We start from the raw sequence: 18421 nt of genomic DNA on the forward strand, positions 1-18421 counted from the left end.
TGACAGAGATCCAAGGTGGCCAATGGTGGAGTTCTGATAGATACCAGGTGGTGGTGTTTGATATTTTAGTCTTCCTAACTAGGAAGAACAGTTCCTGGAGATCCAAAGTCATGTGCTCATTAGGTTTGCCTGCTCCTGTGCCTCTTGTTTCAACAACACTGGTTTTGCTCCAAAGCTTTTGCTCTAAGAACATACAGCCAAAACAGCACCCAGTAATGGCTGCACCCAATATTTTTATCTTGCCTTGTTCTTCTGCATGGAGTTGGAGACTCAAGGACAGTCTCAATTATATGACCCCTAGTCTTGTCTTACTTGTTGTCTGAACTGAGGATGAGAAGACAACCAATCAGCATATGTGATATTAATGATGATACCCGATTATCCAAGATGACTTTTCTCAAGCAGTAGGATCGATCACAGATTTGTCTTTCCTTCAACCAGGACCTCAGATGTCAGAAGGCAAGCGATTAAGAGATAGATACTACAGCCCCTCCATACCAAGGATTAGGAAGGTGGCCATGAGAAGAGTTTGCGACAGCTCTCACGTAGAATAGCTCAGCTATTCCTCAAGCTAAAGGATGTGATCCCACCAGCATATTTCAATCTGTTCACAACTCCCCTTGTACTTTGCCTCTGATAGGGAGGATGATGAGATCAAGTATCTGTGAGTGGCTTTTGGGTAGGATTCAGTGGTTTCAGAGTTCATTAGTTGGTGGATGCTGTCAGAAATAAGACTGTCAGCTGATGTTAGTAAGTGTGAGACTGTGAGTGGAGGAACCAATGATTTATTTTCTGCTAAAGCCTCGATTAAGTGAAAACAACACAGTCACGAGGGTCTCTGCAGATTCATGTGGAGGAAGGAAACATGTCAGTGATTGATGGAAAGGCTCATCACAATGATTGGGACACTGAGTGCATTTCAGGTAGCTGCTAGTTTTCTTTCACCAGAGAGGTGCCAGAAGAATAGGGACTGAAAGACCCAGTGAGATGCTACAGCTATCTCAAATTGCTGAGATAACTTCCCAGCCTACCATGGAAATAGTGACTTCAGGAATCCAAGATTTGCAAATCAGCATCACAGTCATCATGAATGAAAATTACTATCAGGAACAGTCTTAAAGAAATCATCATTACTCATCAATGGACTATTAATGTCAGTAACTGCTGTTGTTATTGTGTTTTAGTGACAGAAAAAAAGACACAAGACAACCGGAATGCCTACAGATATCTGCAATACGAAGAGTTGTCATCACTGTTTACGACCTTAATAAGGACCTGAAGGAAAATAGCACTTCAACTAAAAGGGCACTTTCCTGGTGGAAATTACATCGTCTGTTGACCTGCATAAGAATTATTACTAAATCTGAAGAAGTGAATCTGTTCTTTTTTAGTATAATTTTGTCACTTACACTGTTGCTTTTGAGCTGCAACATTGTTCACCAGTGAGATGAACAGTCAATCACAAGCTCAGAGTCCATGAAATGAATCAAGCCAAAGTTTGGACTTTCGACCGCTAACAAGTCTCGTTAAAGATTGCCAAAAGCAATTTTGCTTGGAAGAAAAAGTACATCTGCTAAAAGGCATGCCAAAGTCGGACCACTAACAAGTCTCTCTAATAATAAGTTGCCATCACTTCCAGGACACAAGTATATTCACGTACTACTCACAGGGTTTGTCAAACATGGCACAACTATTATCATGTACCAATCTCTTGCTTGCAAGAAACAGCTAGATGTGTTGGAAGAAAGCAAGCCACACATCTCCATGAACTAATTCCAAGATATCCAACCTCAGATAAACAGGAGGCACATTGGGTCTTGCAAAGGGGAGAACTGTTATTTCTTTCTGCATTGTACATGATTCTACATGCAAAACATAGCTCCATCCAGGGGCGAGAAAGCTACTCTATTTTGAAGTGCTTTCGAGCCCAAAAAAAAGTCTCCAAGAGAAGCGAAAATGAAACGCGGGTAGGTGTCTTTTATGTCTTTTTCTTCTTAACAAGAAACAACATGAGCACCGATCACAGTCAATGGGGGGGCGGTAGCGTGAGAGCTCCTTACAGTTTACGCCTTTGGACGAGCCTTCGAGGAGAGGTTCTTCCACTCCACCAAGCGAAGTAAGAACTCCATCACCTACAGAACATGGCCAAATCGAGTCACGTCCAGTGCAACATCTCCATCGCAGTAGCCATCAGGCGGAGTGGAACCTGATGGCGCCCAAAGCAAACGAAAGCAAAGCCTGAAATTGCACTGACCTCAGAAGGCTCTCCAAGGGAATAAGAGGCGTTTGTCTCTTTAGGATTCTTCGAAACAAGTATTCCAAACCCTTGTCCTCTGTCCCGTAAAACCTGACAAAGACATGTCAGGGTTCTCGCGCTTGTTAATAGGAGCTGCTAATGAACTCGGACAAAGACGGTGAAAGCCACTGTTACCAGACTCGTGATTGAATTCAACGTACCTTGAACGCATCTTCGTCGGTGCAATCATCTCCGATATAAAGGGGCACTGCCGTCTTGCAGTCAGCAAAGCCTGCATAGTTAATGCGTGCTTTCTGGTTACAGAAGAACGGGAAGTGATGTGATACATGTTTAGGCAATGATGATCGTGAAACTTACCGAATGACTCTAACAGGAACTCCAAGGCCTTCCCCTTATCCCATTTGATAGTAGGGCGGATCTCCCACACCTATCGATCACATAAACATGCAAATCAGATCACGTCGAAACATGTTATATCATACGCAACATAAAGATACTGATCGAGACCACGGTCGTGGACGCACCATTCTCCCTCGGGTCATCCGCAATTTGGGGTATTCGTTTATCACTGACAACACCTGCTCTAGCAACCCACTCCAGCGCTGCACAATGTTTACACATATTGCTTTCACGTATGGCATCAAACAAGAAGTTGGTGCAGAAAGATGGAAGAATCACTGCACACCTTTTCATCCACACATCTGTAATGGACGGAGACGCAGAACTTGTTGTTCTCCACCTTGGCGCCAGGGATGGACTTGGTCTCCTCCAGCAGCGCTCTATGAACCTGGAGGGAACAAACAAGAACAAATGCTGGTGACCATTGCTCTGGTTTCAGGTATGGATTGATGTACTAGTGCTTTTCAAGGCCTGGCCCTGCTACAGAGACACTTGGAAGAGGAACCAACCTCATTTATCATGGGGAGGAACTCGCTAGCTGGTTGGAAGAGAACAGGTCGTTTCTAAACCAGAAGAACGTGAGAACACATGTGAGCCAACTTACGTGTATGCTTTTGTTGAGTTTGATATGTGAGGAGGAGTAGTGCCTACCTTCTTGGTGTATCCCTTGGGAACCTTGATGTCCATGCCATGGCTTCCAGCGTAGCATAGTCCGGTTAGTCTCACGAAATCGTACACCTGCAGACCATGAGATGGAAATAGTAAGAGAACAGAGGAAGTATGAACATAGTCAGCATCTTTCGACTACCGCGAGGTGGGATCGGCATCAACCTTGCTTCGGCATCGCCCGCTCACGATCGCCGTGGGGAAGCACCTCGCCACTTCCTTCACTGCAGCTCTCATCTGATTGGAATAATAAAAATGCCATCTTTAACAGTTGAGAATACAACTAGAAGCAGAGGACGCCTGAAACAAGAGTCAGGTGCTCACTGCGTCGGACATGAAAGCGGAGTCGGGATCATCGACAATAGGGGAGAGGGTCCCGTCGTAGTCCAAGAAGATCACGATCTGCTTTCCGTCGGTGGCACTCATGATCTGTTCGAACTCGATCAAAGCAGAGGGGTGCCGCATCTACGAAGGGATCAAACACCATCAGCACCCGAAACATCCGTACTTCCGAGTTAAAAAAACGAAGCAGCACTTACAAGCTCCGGAACCATCGCATTGTTCGTCATCTCTTCCGTGATAGAGGAACAGAGATCAAAGCACAAGCTCGAGGAGAAGAGAAAAGATCGGATCTTTCTGTTTCCTCCCCGCTATAGGCTTTGTGCAGTCGACAAAGCGGTGGTGGTGGCTGGGGAGGTGTGGCAGGGGAGGGTGGATATATAGGAAGAAGGACGCAAGGCGACGTAGGGGGCGGAGAGCATCCGCGGTTGGCGGTGTCCAACGGGACCCCGGACGTGGGCCAACCGGCCAGAACCGGTCCGCCGTCTTCTACGTCGGCGGGGACGTACGATCTCGCCAGCTGGCGGCGCGTACACGTGCTGAAAACCGGGGTCGAGGTGCCCCCCGCACGTGTCGAAGACGCAGCAGGCAGCAAATCCACGGACGCCAAAAGCCGCTAATAACCGGGGCGTTTTCCCAGTAAAGGCGGTCTTCTTATTACCTTCTCCTCTTCCCTCCACCAGCAACATAGTTCATAAGGACGTTAAGATCATACAGTACCTAATAACTTATTCGAACTTACTGGGAATTCTGATTTCTAAAGGAGCATTATTGGGGCTTGACGCCCATGGTAAACATAGGAAACAACCAGCCACAGGATGCCAAAACCAGCTGCCAGGTCTGTAATCAACCTGTGCATATTGTACTCGCCAGCAGTACGTATTAAAAAAAAGGAAGACCTTCAACACTAATCAATCTTTGTTACAGGACTAAACAACACGATGACATTCTACTATTCTTTCCGATTGGTCTTTTGGTCTCCTGAGGGGTTTGGTGTTCCGGTTTGCAGCCGTCCTGAGTCGCAAAAAGTCAAGGCTCCATTATATAATCCTTGCTCTATTAGGTCAGCATGCAGAAAGCTTTAGGAAAAAGCGAGTGGGTGGCTTGTTGTATAATCCCTTTGCATGGCTGTCTGGTTCATAGTTTAACATAAAGGATCTGAGAGAGTTCAGCGTGCCCTTTAATTATGTTGTAGATTTCGACGTTAAAATTTCATGTTCACGAGTGAGCTTGTATGTGGAGTCTTATCAGTCAGAATGGAACAAAAGTAACCGGCGTATGTGAACAAAGGTAATTAAGTTCTGATGCAAACAGTTGAAAGCACCGAGTCTCCTTTAGCAGCAATTGTAGCGACGGTTGCGACTCCAAATGATGGATGCAGAGCTCACACAGCTGCATTGATGTCGATGTGAAGAAGCACACATCTGATGCAAACACAGAAACCCTTGCTCGGGAGGACGGTTCGAGGCCCATCTGGTCTCCGCAAGTGCTGTTTCTTGTCTGCTTCGTGAGACATGATGGTGGAGTATATGCCATCCGGTCCTCGAGCACCACCATTGCAGGCTCTACTGACACGTTCTTCCGAGCTCCCCTCTCCCACCCTTTCCGGCGTACTGTCCTTTATTGCCACCCTTCCTTTCTTTATCGAGTGACCAACACAGCATTCCCGTCCTTTTGTGGTCTCCGAGTTATCACCAGCTTCGACCCCAAGTCTGTCATGCTCGTCTCTTTCCATCTTTCCTTCTTTCTTTCCTTTCATCCTTTCCAACTTTGTTGCCACTGCGACCTGGGGAGTCGTGTCGTCTTTTAACGTAAAGGCGGTGGAGACGGGACAAGTCGGCTTTATGGTGGTGTGAAACATGAAGAACACCACTTCCAACCCTCTCTAGAAGCCCTCTTTAAGGGAAGAAAAGGCTGTGAACGCCACTCCCCTACCTTTAGTTGCTCTGTTGCCGACTAGGTCACTGTTGCCATACGAGTGAGAGAAGGTGGCGACGATGCTTGAACAAGCTGATGTTACCCATCTGCACGTAACAACAGCGACAACTGACATTGTCGATGAGCACATTGTGAGGACATGTCAACGAACCCAAGAATTAGAATGCAGAAACCAAATGCATTGATCTTTTCGTGCATGTATCTCCTTCGAGTGCATACGTACAGGCACATTGCAGCGAACAGGAAGACAAACATAATAAGCCACCATTGCTGCACTTCACCTATTCCGACAGCCATCGATTGTTTACGTTCAACAATCGTACTTCCAGTAGAAGAAGCAGTACGTGTTTTGTGTTGCTTGATGAAGAAGTAAGCTACAGTCCAGCAGGAGACGTCAAGGCGTGCCCAAAACAATTGCATAAACCTGTCGTCTATGATCATGGTCATGCTAATATACTGCCACGAAGTATGAACTAGGGATTCACTTTAGGACTTTGGAGACCTAAAACATGGATTCTCCTCGGAGGAGGACATCAGAAACGTTGACGAAACAGCGCATAGGATCCCTAGAATATTAGTCACAAGTTCTGCAGTGTGTTCTTGCAACTTTTCACCTAACACCATTGTTTAGTGGTCAAGGGGCCAATTAGATACGTTTGGATGGTCAGAAACATACGGCCCTAGATGAGGAGGAAGGGTGGCCAACGCGTGGATCGCGGCTTGATCAACGTGTTGGGAGCTTTAAAATTCGCAATCGGAGCCTTCTTCCGCTGGTCCCGCGGTGCAGCTACGGCCTGCGTGGCGGTCCGACCTTTCGCCGTCTCATTGGCCGCACCAATCTTGCGGCGAAAGCTTATCCTGTTCCGCCGCTTGACCCGCCACCGTGGACACACCATTATTAGGCTGGAAAGACCCGGGCCCTCCTTGGTTGCGTGGCACCCAATTATTTCGGCACGTCTGGGCCCATTTGCCCAGTAAACTAAGAAGTAACAGAATCAAATCCCTCCCCCACTTTTCTTGGCATTTACTTTTTGTTGTGCTTTGATATCTCTAATGTACTTCTCCAATGAGCAATAGATGCAAACAATGATACAAGAGCATCAGTTGCTCTTAGACTTATGCCCTGAGGCACTTCTTCCTCTTCTTCTTCTCAGCGCCAATGATTTCCTCTTCACTGTAACATCTAAAAACTGCAAGTCGAGATGTGTTGAATAGGAAGTCTGAGAACAGTTCTTACTTTAGTTCTGGAGGTGGCTGTCATTGTATGTGATATGGCAAGAAGTTGACAGTACACCAACTAAAGAGCTAAATGGTTGACAAAGATTTCGTCTCTAGTAGTACTAATTCACTGCTGTCTTAGGTACAAAAAATTAGATATTTCTTTGATGCGTGTTCCCATACCTACAACTCTCCTGCGGCAGTAAGTCCTCTTGAATTGGAGTGGCGTCAATTTATTGCACTGTTGCTTATCCCACTGAAAGCTCTATGTGGACAGACCTACTGCTTCAATGTAGTATGAGTCAGAGACATGTGGCCTAGCACAAGTACAACTAAAAAAAAGCCTCCATGCTATTTTCTATTGAGAGAGATTAAGAAGCTGATCAAAAGCACAAAAGTGACATGATCTTTGAAACCTTTCTTTGTAATTTGAGCAGAACATTGATTGGGGTGATAGATCGGTAAAGGCATCATTTGGTAATCAAAGATCATAACAATAAATAAATATGAGTGAATCAGATTACTCTCACTTGTTTTGGCATATATAAATATGAGAGAGAATTATTCCATGAACACAAAGACGATTCCACCAGATGGAGAAAATAATGGTGGAAAAGAGCATATCTGTGATAAGATTACATGGTTTTTTAGATGGCGAACACATTCGAAGTTAGAAATAGTAGGAGAATGCTGCAGATCAATGGAGTTGCTTAGGTTGCACTTCAACATTATGCAATGGGTTGTTGAGACATGGGAAGGCTTCTTCCTTCCTTGTCTTTGTTGGAAGTCTTTTTTGCAGCATCCATGCAACAAGTTGCCCTACCAAATGTGTGGTCAATCTTCATGCAAACTGGACTCACCTAAACCAACAACACCTTCCAAATTCCTGACCCCACCACAGGATAAAGCCATGCACAACACCCCTGGCTCCACATAAGCTATGGCTTTATCTTGTTGTAGCTCATATTCCCTGAATCAAATCAGATTTACCCCTCCTTTTATCTTCTTTTTGTTGTGAGGCATCAATCGAGGTGTTTTCTGTCTACCTTGGTTCTCCATTTGGATTATTAATTGTTATCTTTGTGGCCCCTTTTTTATCATCAGATGATGGAGATTGCAAGCCCAAGAACTTTCTTTTATTTCATCTCAACTACAATAGCAGTTGGTGATGGCGACCACTGTTAGGTAGGCAAGGTGGAGTTCCACCAAAAGGTCGGTTGTCAAAGCACCACATGACCCAACACATCCCCGTCCTTCTATTAACCCTAAAAGACAAATCCAACAAAGAAGATCCAATGGGGTGGCAATGGAGTGGGGAATGATTTGATACCTAAAGGGTCTCCATATGTGGTCTCACTGGCCAATGCCCGAGAAGCCACATATGCCTTCCTAGGAGGCATGCCACAGACCTAAGGTGAAAGCTACTGGTGCATTTATGTATGCAGGCGACAAAGAGATAGACTTGCTCGGCAAGTGACAAGAGATATATCTCAAGGTTGAGGTGCACGTTCATTCTCATGCACATGTATATCCTTTAATCTTAGGGAAGCAGTATTAATCAGTAGTCTCTCATCAAGCCTCACTTCACATAGAAACCTACATACAGGAGAGCAAGCTATAGAGTGTACATAAATCATCATAGATAGATTCATCAAGTTTATCTATCTTCTTCCCATATGTGAAAGCAGAGGTTCTTAATTTCCGCATTCATTCCACTTGAAACGGTATTCTTAAGAACAAGAATCAATGTATATTCATATTCATATCATACAATCATTAACACGTGTTGATATTCTGCATTCTATGAACAAGAAGCTAAAGATCGCATGCCTCTTCTTCCTTGACTTCCTTGGACAAGTTAAAGATCACACAGTTGCACACACATCTCTTTGTTAGGGCACTAGGAACATCCTTTCGATCGGCACTCTCCGAAAAGGATTGAGATATATGTGTCATTGTTACTGCCACCTGACACCTACCATCCACATCCTCGATCTAGATGAGATATATTGTCCTCTTTCCACTACTAGACTTGGCTCAGCATTGGTATTATTTGACGTAGCCTTAACTGGGGAGACACCGAAGCACCCAGTGCATGCCTTCCATCTAACTTTAGCCGGCATGCAACTTACCATCATGTTCATTCACTAATCAGCATGCAATTTGAGAAGACCAAAGACTGATTTGAAAGGAGCATTTCATTGATAGGGCATGAACGGTGTTGTTAGTGAAGGAACAAAAGATAAGAAGATAGGAAGAACTAGCAATGGTTTTGAAAGATCATTGATAGTATAAAGCTAGGGTTCTTGGATTTGCTTGGATCCACAGTGGTGTATGGCTTTGATATTGAGTAATTGCATCAAAAACTTCTATATGTTTGCATTAAGCCACAAATTAAAGCCTCAAGAATCATCATTTGAGATCGAAATCCTTTCTTGCATCTTCTTTCTTTACATGCACTTCATCAGGTTACGCAGAAATCTGGAAATATATATGGTAATGATTCCTAAACCTCTTGTTGATTGGAAACACCATCTTGCTAACATGTTGCAGTCATCTCTTGATGCTGGGATGCGTCAGCAGTGATGGCCGGTGGGATAGGAATAGTACAAGAGTGAAGCAGGCCGAAAGCAGGAGCAACACAAATAAGACATCGCAAATTCTGATTCCTAAGGGAAGCTACCTCTGCTATTTCCTGGTGGAGCTCCACAAATCACAACCCATCCCAGAATAATTCCCCCAACATCTTCCTCCTCGGCCCACCACTAAGTCTGAACCCCTCGTTCCAGAGTCCCACTAATGCAGATTCTAGTAATGAATTCAGATCTGCAACCTCAGTCTTGCATTCCAAGATTCTCACACTTTATGTCTTGTCTTCCTCACCTCCTCCTCGTCGTCGGTTTGGATGCTTGCTCATGGCATCAATGAGTGAGTACCAGGGTTGGCCGCACTTTATTCCACGTTCCATGCCTTCTTTTCTTTCTTTGGGTTCTGATAAGGTAGTGTCTGCAGGACCCTGAAGCTTTCTTCCACCAAAAGCCGTGGGAAGGGTGATGAATCTGGCGTTAGAGATTCTTCCACCAAAGGTAGGAGGTGCTTCTAACGGGAGTTGTTGAACATGGCTTTCACATGCATGACTGTGAAAAGGAGGTGTTTCTTGAGGGGCCATGGCACGACTACGTGACGAAGACGACGCATGGTCTTGGTCAATGTTGTTGTCCGACTCGTATGATTCTTTTATGTTGACCATTGACTTGGCCTTGAGTGTTCACATGCACGTACTTGGGTTAGGTTTGCATGCGACAAAGGTTTCAACGTCACATTTATTGACTACGACTCTCTTTGTCTTTGTCTGCCATAAGCAGAATTGTCAGCTAAAAATTAGTAACCTTGAAAGCAAAATTTCATGGCTGAAGAACACATATCAGCAACAAATCATTTTCATGTACATATAGTTAGCTGATTATTGCTGTAATATAACAATAATTAGTCGTCATATATCAGCAAGTTGACTATATGATCTTTTAATTTTATTGAACTTTTTACAACTTAGTATCGATCATATCCAAAGAGCTCAATGCATGCTTTAACAAGATAAGATGTGGACACATAATTTTGATCTAAATATTCTTTTGTACTCGAATCAATCTCAAACCCAATTAAAATATACATGAAAGAAAAAAAAAAAATCCGACCATCCTCCTTTTGCTTAAAATTGACGTATGAAATTATTTTTCTTTTACGCATGGCTTTTCGTTTAAACCTATATTATATGAACCGTTCATACATTTCGTGATCTACAATGCTAATTAATATATGTTCTATCTCCATATTGCTTTCCCGGACGCCATAATGACGAGTTCGGATCATCGGACAAGGCTTAATGATTTGGGCTGTTATTGGGTCTTATGGCCCAACTTTTGTATAAGGGTTGGTTTCATGGGCTTTTGTTAACGAGTTGGGTTGCCTCAAGATTAGTAAACTTCTATTGATTGTTGATGATCTTAACAACGAAACGGAAACCGAGGGAGAAGGATATCAACCTGACGGAGGGCCTCTTCGGGAAGCTGCGCAACCTGGACGCCTGCTCCAAGATCAACCAACGAGGATTTCTCCTCGTCGTGTTCCTCTTCTTCGTCTCCGAACTGTGTATGTTGGATCCCGTTTGCCCTTCCGTGCCTTCTTTTGTTAGATTGCGCTGGTGCTCGATGAATTCTGTATGGGTTTCTTAATTTGATCGATGTGGATGTTCTATCTTGATCTTTGCTCTTGGTTTCACATGTTCTTGGCATCAGAAATTTTCTTTTCGTTTCCCTGAAAGGATTCAGAGGATAAAGGTTAGATCTTTAGCTCTTGTTACTCCTGTCAGATGATAAATTGTAGGGCAGCTGGTTCCCCTTTTTACTATTAGTTTGTTTTTGCTTCCGATTAGGGTTGCATTAGGAGAAGGATTCGTATGGTAAGATTGTATGTGTCATTGATAATATCGATCTCTATGATCATGATGTCTTTAAACCTCATGCACAATGGCATTCGATAAACCTATGGTGCTGCAAAATGTTCGTTCTTTTAGTACACTGCCCAATTTATAAGTCTGCATTTGTTCTGTATTGCAAATAAATACCATTTCTTTTACTTCTTGAGATGAGAGAATTGCGTATTGTTCATTGAGACTCACAACACATGCATAGTCTCATCATTATTTTGCACCTAAGCTCCTTAAATTTAGAATCACTTGACGATTATTTTGCTTGCATGACCATTGTCACCTCGTTTGCTTGAGAATTACTTGAGACATCAGTTATTGAATGAAGTGAGTAGTTGGAGACCACCACAACCGTCCACCCTTGTGAGTTCGAAGGATTTGAAGTGAGGTTAACAAGTTGTCTATTTCTACTTTTCTGTTCACTGTTTCCCTAAATTTATTACCACATAACTTCCATTATTGCCAAAATTTCTAAACCCCAAACTGCTTAAAGTCTAACATTGTTAGAATTATCCAACTTTGGAGACGCATTGATCATTTTCATGCCCAATTCAAGCTAGTCAAGAAGGGTGAACTAATGTCTTTTTCCTTCCCCAGAATCAATACGCATTTGAATATGCAATACTCATTGTTTTATTGGTTGAGTTGAGTTTTCTTACAAATTGAATATGTTCTTGTTTTTTGAATCCTCATCTGTTTTGGCTTTTATTTTCTTATTAGTAACTCTCTTCCCTAAGCCTATCACCCTTTAGGTTGTCCTATATTATTTTGCCTTGGTTTTGAAGCCTATAAGGTTAATTTTGGGTTAGTGGGATTGCGACCTATCAATATTGTCCTTCTTACATTGATCAAGAAATGTAATCTTCCAAATATGCACATATATCAATCACATATTCATGCATAAAAAATTTGTTGTGAAAAATTCAAAGAAATTACAATATGCATCAACGAATAAAAAAATAGTCTGCTGGCAATGAGTTATATTATGTAAGAGCTTGATGCCAAAAGAATTATAAATTGAGCAACATGCAGGAGTTTCAACAAGTTATCATTTGAAAAAGATGATAAGTTTTTGTATGAAACATAAAGAGATCTAAATCATTTCAAATTAAGCATAAGGTCACAAAGTTATGATTAAATTATGATACTATTAGAATTAAGTCTTTCTATATTACAATCTAGCTCCCAATCAAGATTAAAAAAAAGTGGTCGGACCTTGGTATTCATCGGTCTAACCAGGAACAAGGTAATGCCATTCAGTTTGGTTCACAATTGGCCTTTTAAAACTTTTAATTTTTTTTGCTGTAACGTCCTGTCAACAATCAACCCTACTGTTGATTTCCAAAACAGCTATCAACAGGGCTGTTGATTGTCAACAGCAGTCCTCCTCCTCTCCTCCTTCCTTCTACTCTCTTTCTCTTTGGTCTGTGCCAATTGGTATACCAATGTGCCAGGGTCGGTGTGTCATACCAGATCTATACTGGTCCGAACAAGAACTGGTATGAGTCTCGGATTATTAAATGGTCCTTATGATATCATAATATAGTCTATGGGTATTGCAAATCAATCTCTAGGACTCACGAATCAATCTTTTAAACGCGGTACCTAGTGCATGAAATTCTCGCCAATATGAAGTATAGAGAGGATCAATGTACATAATCTTACATCTACAAATAGATAGATGGACTATATGACTTAGACCTTGTTGCCAAGGTCATAAAAAGAGCAAGATTCACCCTCACAATGGAACTCAATAAAAAAATAGTTAGATTTTGCTTGGATTCATTCACAATAGATTCATTTCTTGTCATCCAATCTGATCAACTCAATTGGGCAAGATTGATACCACAGCTTTATAACACTACTCCTAATTTCATCCATTCCCTACATGTTTGACAAAGATAGGATGCTACATTTCTTTCCTTCATTTACTACTATCGATATGAATGCAGCGGAAGGTATGCAATCTTAAATTTTAAAACATGTTAATGTACTAAACAAAACGATCGAATTTCCCCTGTACATAATGATTTTGACACATGTACAAAATTATAATATTTAATAAAAAAATCCAAACAAAATATTTCCAACTTATTCCATCTAACATAATATAACATGTTCAAAAATCTTTTATACACGAAATGCCCACAGGTTATCGTCCATATCTGCGTTGGCATGGGCTTACACGTGCTCACTTCTCACTTCCCTACCCAATCACTTGAGTGGAGTGTTAGAATCCTTACCTGCAAAATAGGGTCCATAATGAGTCATCACTCAGTAAGTATAAGCTTTTTTTCAAGTGAGCATGTATCATGTCATATATATAACATTTCAAAATCATGGGCATTAGACATTAATGGTAAACATCCTCATCTTATAACTTCTTTAGCAAGTACAATCCTACAACATAGTATATGCACCATAAGAACATAAAATTCTACATCAAAATAATTCAAAATGTTGATATAACATAGTATATGCACCCAAGTCAATGACCTCAATCATTGACTTGGGTTCAGTTCTTATGAATTTTCCGGATTGGTTCATCTATTCAATGTACAACTTAACCATCTAGGATAACAATTCTATCTGATCCAACCACTCACTGGTAAATACAATCACTGGTCTTCCTTATTTTTCTACCCTTCATTCTTTCCTGAGGCCAATATATGAGCTTTCATTCTAAAATCAATCGGCAAATGCAATCACTGACAATAATTATACTGGTATGAATTTATTTTAAAAATTAATTAAATAAGATAATAAAAGAAGACAAACAGACCAAGGAAAGAAAACACAAATATGAGGACATGGCTCTGATTGCAGGGATCACCTCTACCTCAGTGACTCTCCGTTCAAAGATGACCTGCTTCTCTTGCCATGCTCCCTTCCATAGACCCCACAGGAAGAGATAACAATTGATTTTTTTTCTTTGAGGCAATTACCTTCTTAATTTTAATTTCACATGTTTGCTATATTCTTGGAAAATGGTTGAACAAGCTGTTGACAAGCATGATCCATGGCTTTACTCATCAATGTTTCATCAGTTTGAATGAGTTGCTTAAGCTGAAAAGTCTTAGTGCTTGTTTGACAGCACCAATGTTTTTACTTGTTTTTATTAGTTTATTGCAACTGTTCATCAGCTTAACGAAAGATCGGAATGGATGCAGGATATTGTAGTTTTGGCAAGGAAACCAAGCACTGAGCTAGTAAGTCAGATTGTGTTGATGCAGAACCACCAATAGTCACTAACTGCATCTGGATATGTTGAAGTCCCTGTTTCCCTGTTCAATCATGATGTGCTTCATTGCACTTTATGCAATTTCTATTGGTGATCATGTCAACTGTTGGACAATCTCACTAGTGATGTGAAAGGAAGAAAAAAGAGAAAAAGAGAAATCCAAGGATCCACAAGCTCTCTTATCAACAATTCTTGTTCTTATACTTGAGATGAATATATTCTGTCAATGTGAAAAGCACCATATGCCAAACTCACAAACTTTCTTTCACCTTATCTGATCCACTGTTGAAGTATCTTCCCCTGTTTTGAAGCATTCACATATGTGATTGGAGACCATCAATGAAGCAGAGAAGAAAAGGGAAACAAAAAGTATCAATTTACTTTTGCTACTTGTTCAGTAGGGCTGGTGTTATGGATTCCTGCAGGTCCAACCAATCCCATGGAAGCAAGAGGATTCTTTAGATGTGGAAGGAAGGAAGGAGGACGACAGAGAGATGGGCTGGGATTGGTTGGGTGGTTCCGGTGGGGAGCACATCACCAGAAAAGAATGGGGTGAGTGGGGAGAAAAACTTGTGCTTCTTTTCATCAGGTCCAGCAAAGGGATTCCATATGCCTCCTCCTCATCCTAGTCCATATTGCCCTGTGAAGCAGCTAATGTCACAACAATTCTCGGAGTACAGAGCAATACAGCCTCAGCAAACACCTGTGTAAATTTGTACATTGGCATGGAGAGCTCAGTTCACAAACCTTGCTCATCACATGAGCATGCAAAGAACAGGATACTTGGTTGGCATCAGAAGGGATTCAGAATTCCAATAACAAAATTGATTGGTGCATCAGATTTATGGAACTGATCTGGTCATAAGAGCTTTCCTCAAAATGGTGAAGCTTGTCTAATGGTGAAGCTTGTCAAAATGGTGAAGCTTTCAGGAAATATCAACTTTTGGCTAATTTCTTCTGGCAACCATTGTTGACATAATACATGCACACATCATTATCTTGGCACGAGGAGAAAGGAGACTAGGAAAGAATCAAGAAACATTTTTTCTGTAAGTTGTGTGACAAAAGTACCTAACAATATTGTTAGATTGATGCATGTTTAGACTTGCTCTGTTAGTAGACTCTGCCATAATGTAATTGTCTTTTCTAGGTTTTTTTTATCTCTGCTTTGCTAATTTACATAACATATGCATGCAGCCAATACAAAGCCAGACTGATATAAGCTATACAAATCTTGCAGAAGAGTGACGACTACAGCCGACTACACTGTGCTCATCCACCATGGTCATGCCGAATAAAAATAACCAGCAGAACCAGGAGCTCATGTAGCTACGAGACACACTTCTGACCCAGTGACTCTTCTACTACCGACAGCAGCTGAGCAAATGTCTAAAACCCCATTTGCAACAGCCACTTTACACACACTGCCCACTAAACTGGAACTGATAGCACAAATAACAAGCATGCTAAGTTCTCGGGGAGAGGATGGAGTCCCAATCAATCTCCCATGAAGGGTACTTCTTCAGCACAAAGTTCTCTGATTCATCCCAAGGCACCTCAGTGAAGTCCAATTGCTGCATCTCGAGCACCGGCGATGACCCCGAAGAGTCTTCCCCGTCCGATGAGATCTCCACCATGGACGTGACACCCTCTGCCGCCACCTTGGTTGCAGCGTTGGAGTCGGGGTTAGTAGTGTCAATGGGCAAGAGGGCGCCGCTGGCGCTGCCCTGCTTCGATGAACTGGCCAAGCTTTGGCAAATGGCTTGGAGTTTGGCGTCAACAGAAGCGTGGAGGGAGCCGCCGTCGGCAGCGCCGTGCCGGTTTTCTGGAAAGTTGAGCCTCGCCGACTCCCCGCGTAGCCGGTACGCCGCCTGGTCGTAAGCCAGCGCGGCCTCCTCGGCGGTGTCGAAGGTCCCAAGCCAAAGGCGCGTCCGGTTCTTGGGCAGCCTGATCTCGGCCACCCACTTTCCCCAGTGGCGCTGCCTCACTCCGCGGTAGAGCTTCGTGGTCTTCGGCGGAGGGGTCGAGCCGGCGTGCTTCATGGCCTGGGGCCTCGGTGCAAGAAAGCCGGCAACTTGGTGTTGGTGGCGGCGGTTCGGCGGCAGTTGCCTGCCGACGATGCTCAGTTGCTGCTGGAGTTGGATTTCAGCTTGGATCTGCTGGATTTGCTCGGGGCTGAGATGGGTGAGCCCGACCGAGCCGACAAGGCCCTGGCGGTCCAAGCCGAGAAAGCCTTCAGGGACCATGCCGGCGCTCGACGGCGACTGGGAGCAGCCATACAAGGTGGGATCTTGATGGGACCCGAAAGCAAAGGTAGGATTTTGATGAGAGTAGGCATCAAAGGAGTGATTCTGATGAGTGGAGGATGGGGGGAAGAAAGAGGGTGAGACGGAGGGAGGAGGAGGAGGAAAATAAAAGTGGGAGGAATGGGTGACAGTGTAGTTGGAGGAGGAAGAAACAGAGGAGGTGGAAGCACCTGCTATAGAAGGTTCAAGTGGTTTCATGAGCTCACTAAAAGGGTCTGCGGAGAAGACTCGCTTGCCGTCGTGCATATCTACAGCTGCGGCCATGTCATCTAAGCGAAATCTATGCTTCCTAAAACCAAGGAAGAAAAAGAAAGGCAAAAAGGACGAACAGCAGAAGAAAGATGGGACCTTTAGGAAGGGAGAAAGAGGAAAGAAAAGTTGAAACCTAACCTGGTTCTTCAACAAAACCAAAGAACAGGTGAGGAGAAAACAAAGAGAAAGAAGCTGTATGTATCGTACAAAAAAGAACCTAAAGGGTATGAAAAAAGAACCCTCTGGGTTGATCAAGATCAAAAGAGAAAAAAGCACACAAGCTCTGGATCTCTCGCTCCCTAAGAACCAGAAAAGGGCCTCAAAATGAGATATTTTTTCTCTTCGAGAGGACAGAGGATTACAGAGAGGGATTCAGAGGAGGAGAGATTAGAAATGCAAACCTTGTGGTCGTCGAAGGGGTCGCTCAACCTCACCGAAGGTGGAGGGAAAGGGGGGAGGGGAGGGGGGAATGGGTTTGGCTTGGGGGTGGAGGCGACCTCACTCTTGAGGAGAATAGAGGCTAATGGCTGGTTTATATAAGCCTCTTAGCAGAGCATTGGCTTTCTTAATTACCCTCTGACAGCCAATGAGAACTCGCCGCCCTTATCACGAGAGAAGTGGCAACCGGGAAGCTTCTCTCGCCCGCATCAAGCCGCTCTAAGTTCGGCGTCGGCTTCGACTCGGCTTGGCTCGGAGAATGTGTCGTTCATCGATCAACAGCTTGGCGGCGGCATGCACTCCCTTCCGTGCGATGATGAGATGAGCGAGCCGAGCTGCCGCCAGTTGAAGCCAAATGCATCCTTCTTCTTCCTCCGTGCTCTACCTGATGAGAGAGGGAACGGCAGTTGAAACCTTCCTCAGGAAACAACGCCCAAAACCTGCTACTGCGCCGTTCTTCCTAAACCGGCACTCGACACACAAAAAAAACCAGGGGCTGTCGAGTATTTCTACAGCTTTTTGCTTCACCAACATCATCATCACACACACATCTCAAGAAACAAAAGATCATCGGCACACATGGGTGTCAATCACATGAGAACGCAGAGATAAACTCCAGTTCTTTACTCTATGTACTTCTGATCAGTTTGCTACGTCACGGACGCGCTTCATCTTCGTAGATTAGAATCGAATGGCTCTGGTGGAGTTCAGAGGGAGGTCAGGAAATCCCATTGGTCAAAAGGGGATCATCCGGCACCACCGGTGGCCCCGTGACGTACTCCGTGGGAGACGCCAACCTCGTGAGTCGAGCGGAGCGTCACATGCAAAATGCATGCATGCATCCATCCATGCATGCAGGGGCCTTCGCCCTTTTCTAACCC

At 43.5% G+C, this 18421-nt stretch overlaps 2 protein-coding genes across 2 annotated transcripts; both read right to left on the reverse strand.

The window, feature by feature from the left end:
- Window positions 1-1815: 1815 nt before the first annotated feature.
- On the reverse strand, window positions 1816-4004 carry LOC135648577 (probable trehalose-phosphate phosphatase 6). Its single transcript, XM_065166382.1, has 11 exons — window positions 3862-4004; window positions 3647-3787; window positions 3488-3559; window positions 3308-3394; window positions 3166-3219; window positions 2943-3044; window positions 2782-2859; window positions 2615-2684; window positions 2458-2528; window positions 2255-2347; window positions 1816-2132 (listed from the first exon to the last, which is right to left on the reverse strand). Exons 1-11 carry the CDS (start codon window positions 3889-3891, stop codon window positions 2064-2066), a joined length of 867 nt encoding a protein of 288 aa, XP_065022454.1. The 5' UTR covers window positions 3892-4004; the 3' UTR covers window positions 1816-2063.
- Window positions 4005-15758: 11754 nt separating this feature from the next.
- LOC135649824 (ethylene-responsive transcription factor RAP2-4-like) lies at window positions 15759-17922 on the reverse strand. Its single transcript, XM_065168675.1, has one exon. It carries the CDS (start codon window positions 17112-17114, stop codon window positions 16011-16013), a length of 1104 nt encoding a protein of 367 aa, XP_065024747.1. The 5' UTR covers window positions 17115-17922; the 3' UTR covers window positions 15759-16010.
- Window positions 17923-18421: the final 499 nt, after the last annotated feature.

Source organism: Musa acuminata, chromosome BXJ3-9 (assembly GCF_036884655.1).
Source record: "Musa acuminata AAA Group cultivar baxijiao chromosome BXJ3-9, Cavendish_Baxijiao_AAA, whole genome shotgun sequence".
In the NCBI taxonomy this organism is placed as follows: domain Eukaryota; kingdom Viridiplantae; phylum Streptophyta; class Magnoliopsida; order Zingiberales; family Musaceae; genus Musa; species Musa acuminata.

Excerpts from the sequence above, each read along its gene's own strand:
- LOC135648577 (XM_065166382.1), bottom strand. The coding sequence starts at position 3,891 with ATGACGAACAATGCGATGGTTCCGGAGCTT. Across the intron at positions 3,220-3,307 it reads CCAAGGGATACACCAAGAAG|AAACGACCTGTTCTCTTCCA; the intron begins GTAGGCACTACT and ends CTTCTGGTTTAG. Across the intron at positions 2,348-2,457 it reads CCGACGAAGATGCGTTCAAG|GTTTTACGGGACAGAGGACA; the intron begins GTACGTTGAATT and ends TGTCTTTGTCAG.
- LOC135649824 (XM_065168675.1), bottom strand. The coding sequence starts at position 17,114 with ATGGCCGCAGCTGTAGATATGCACGACGGCAAGCGAGTCTTCTCCGCA.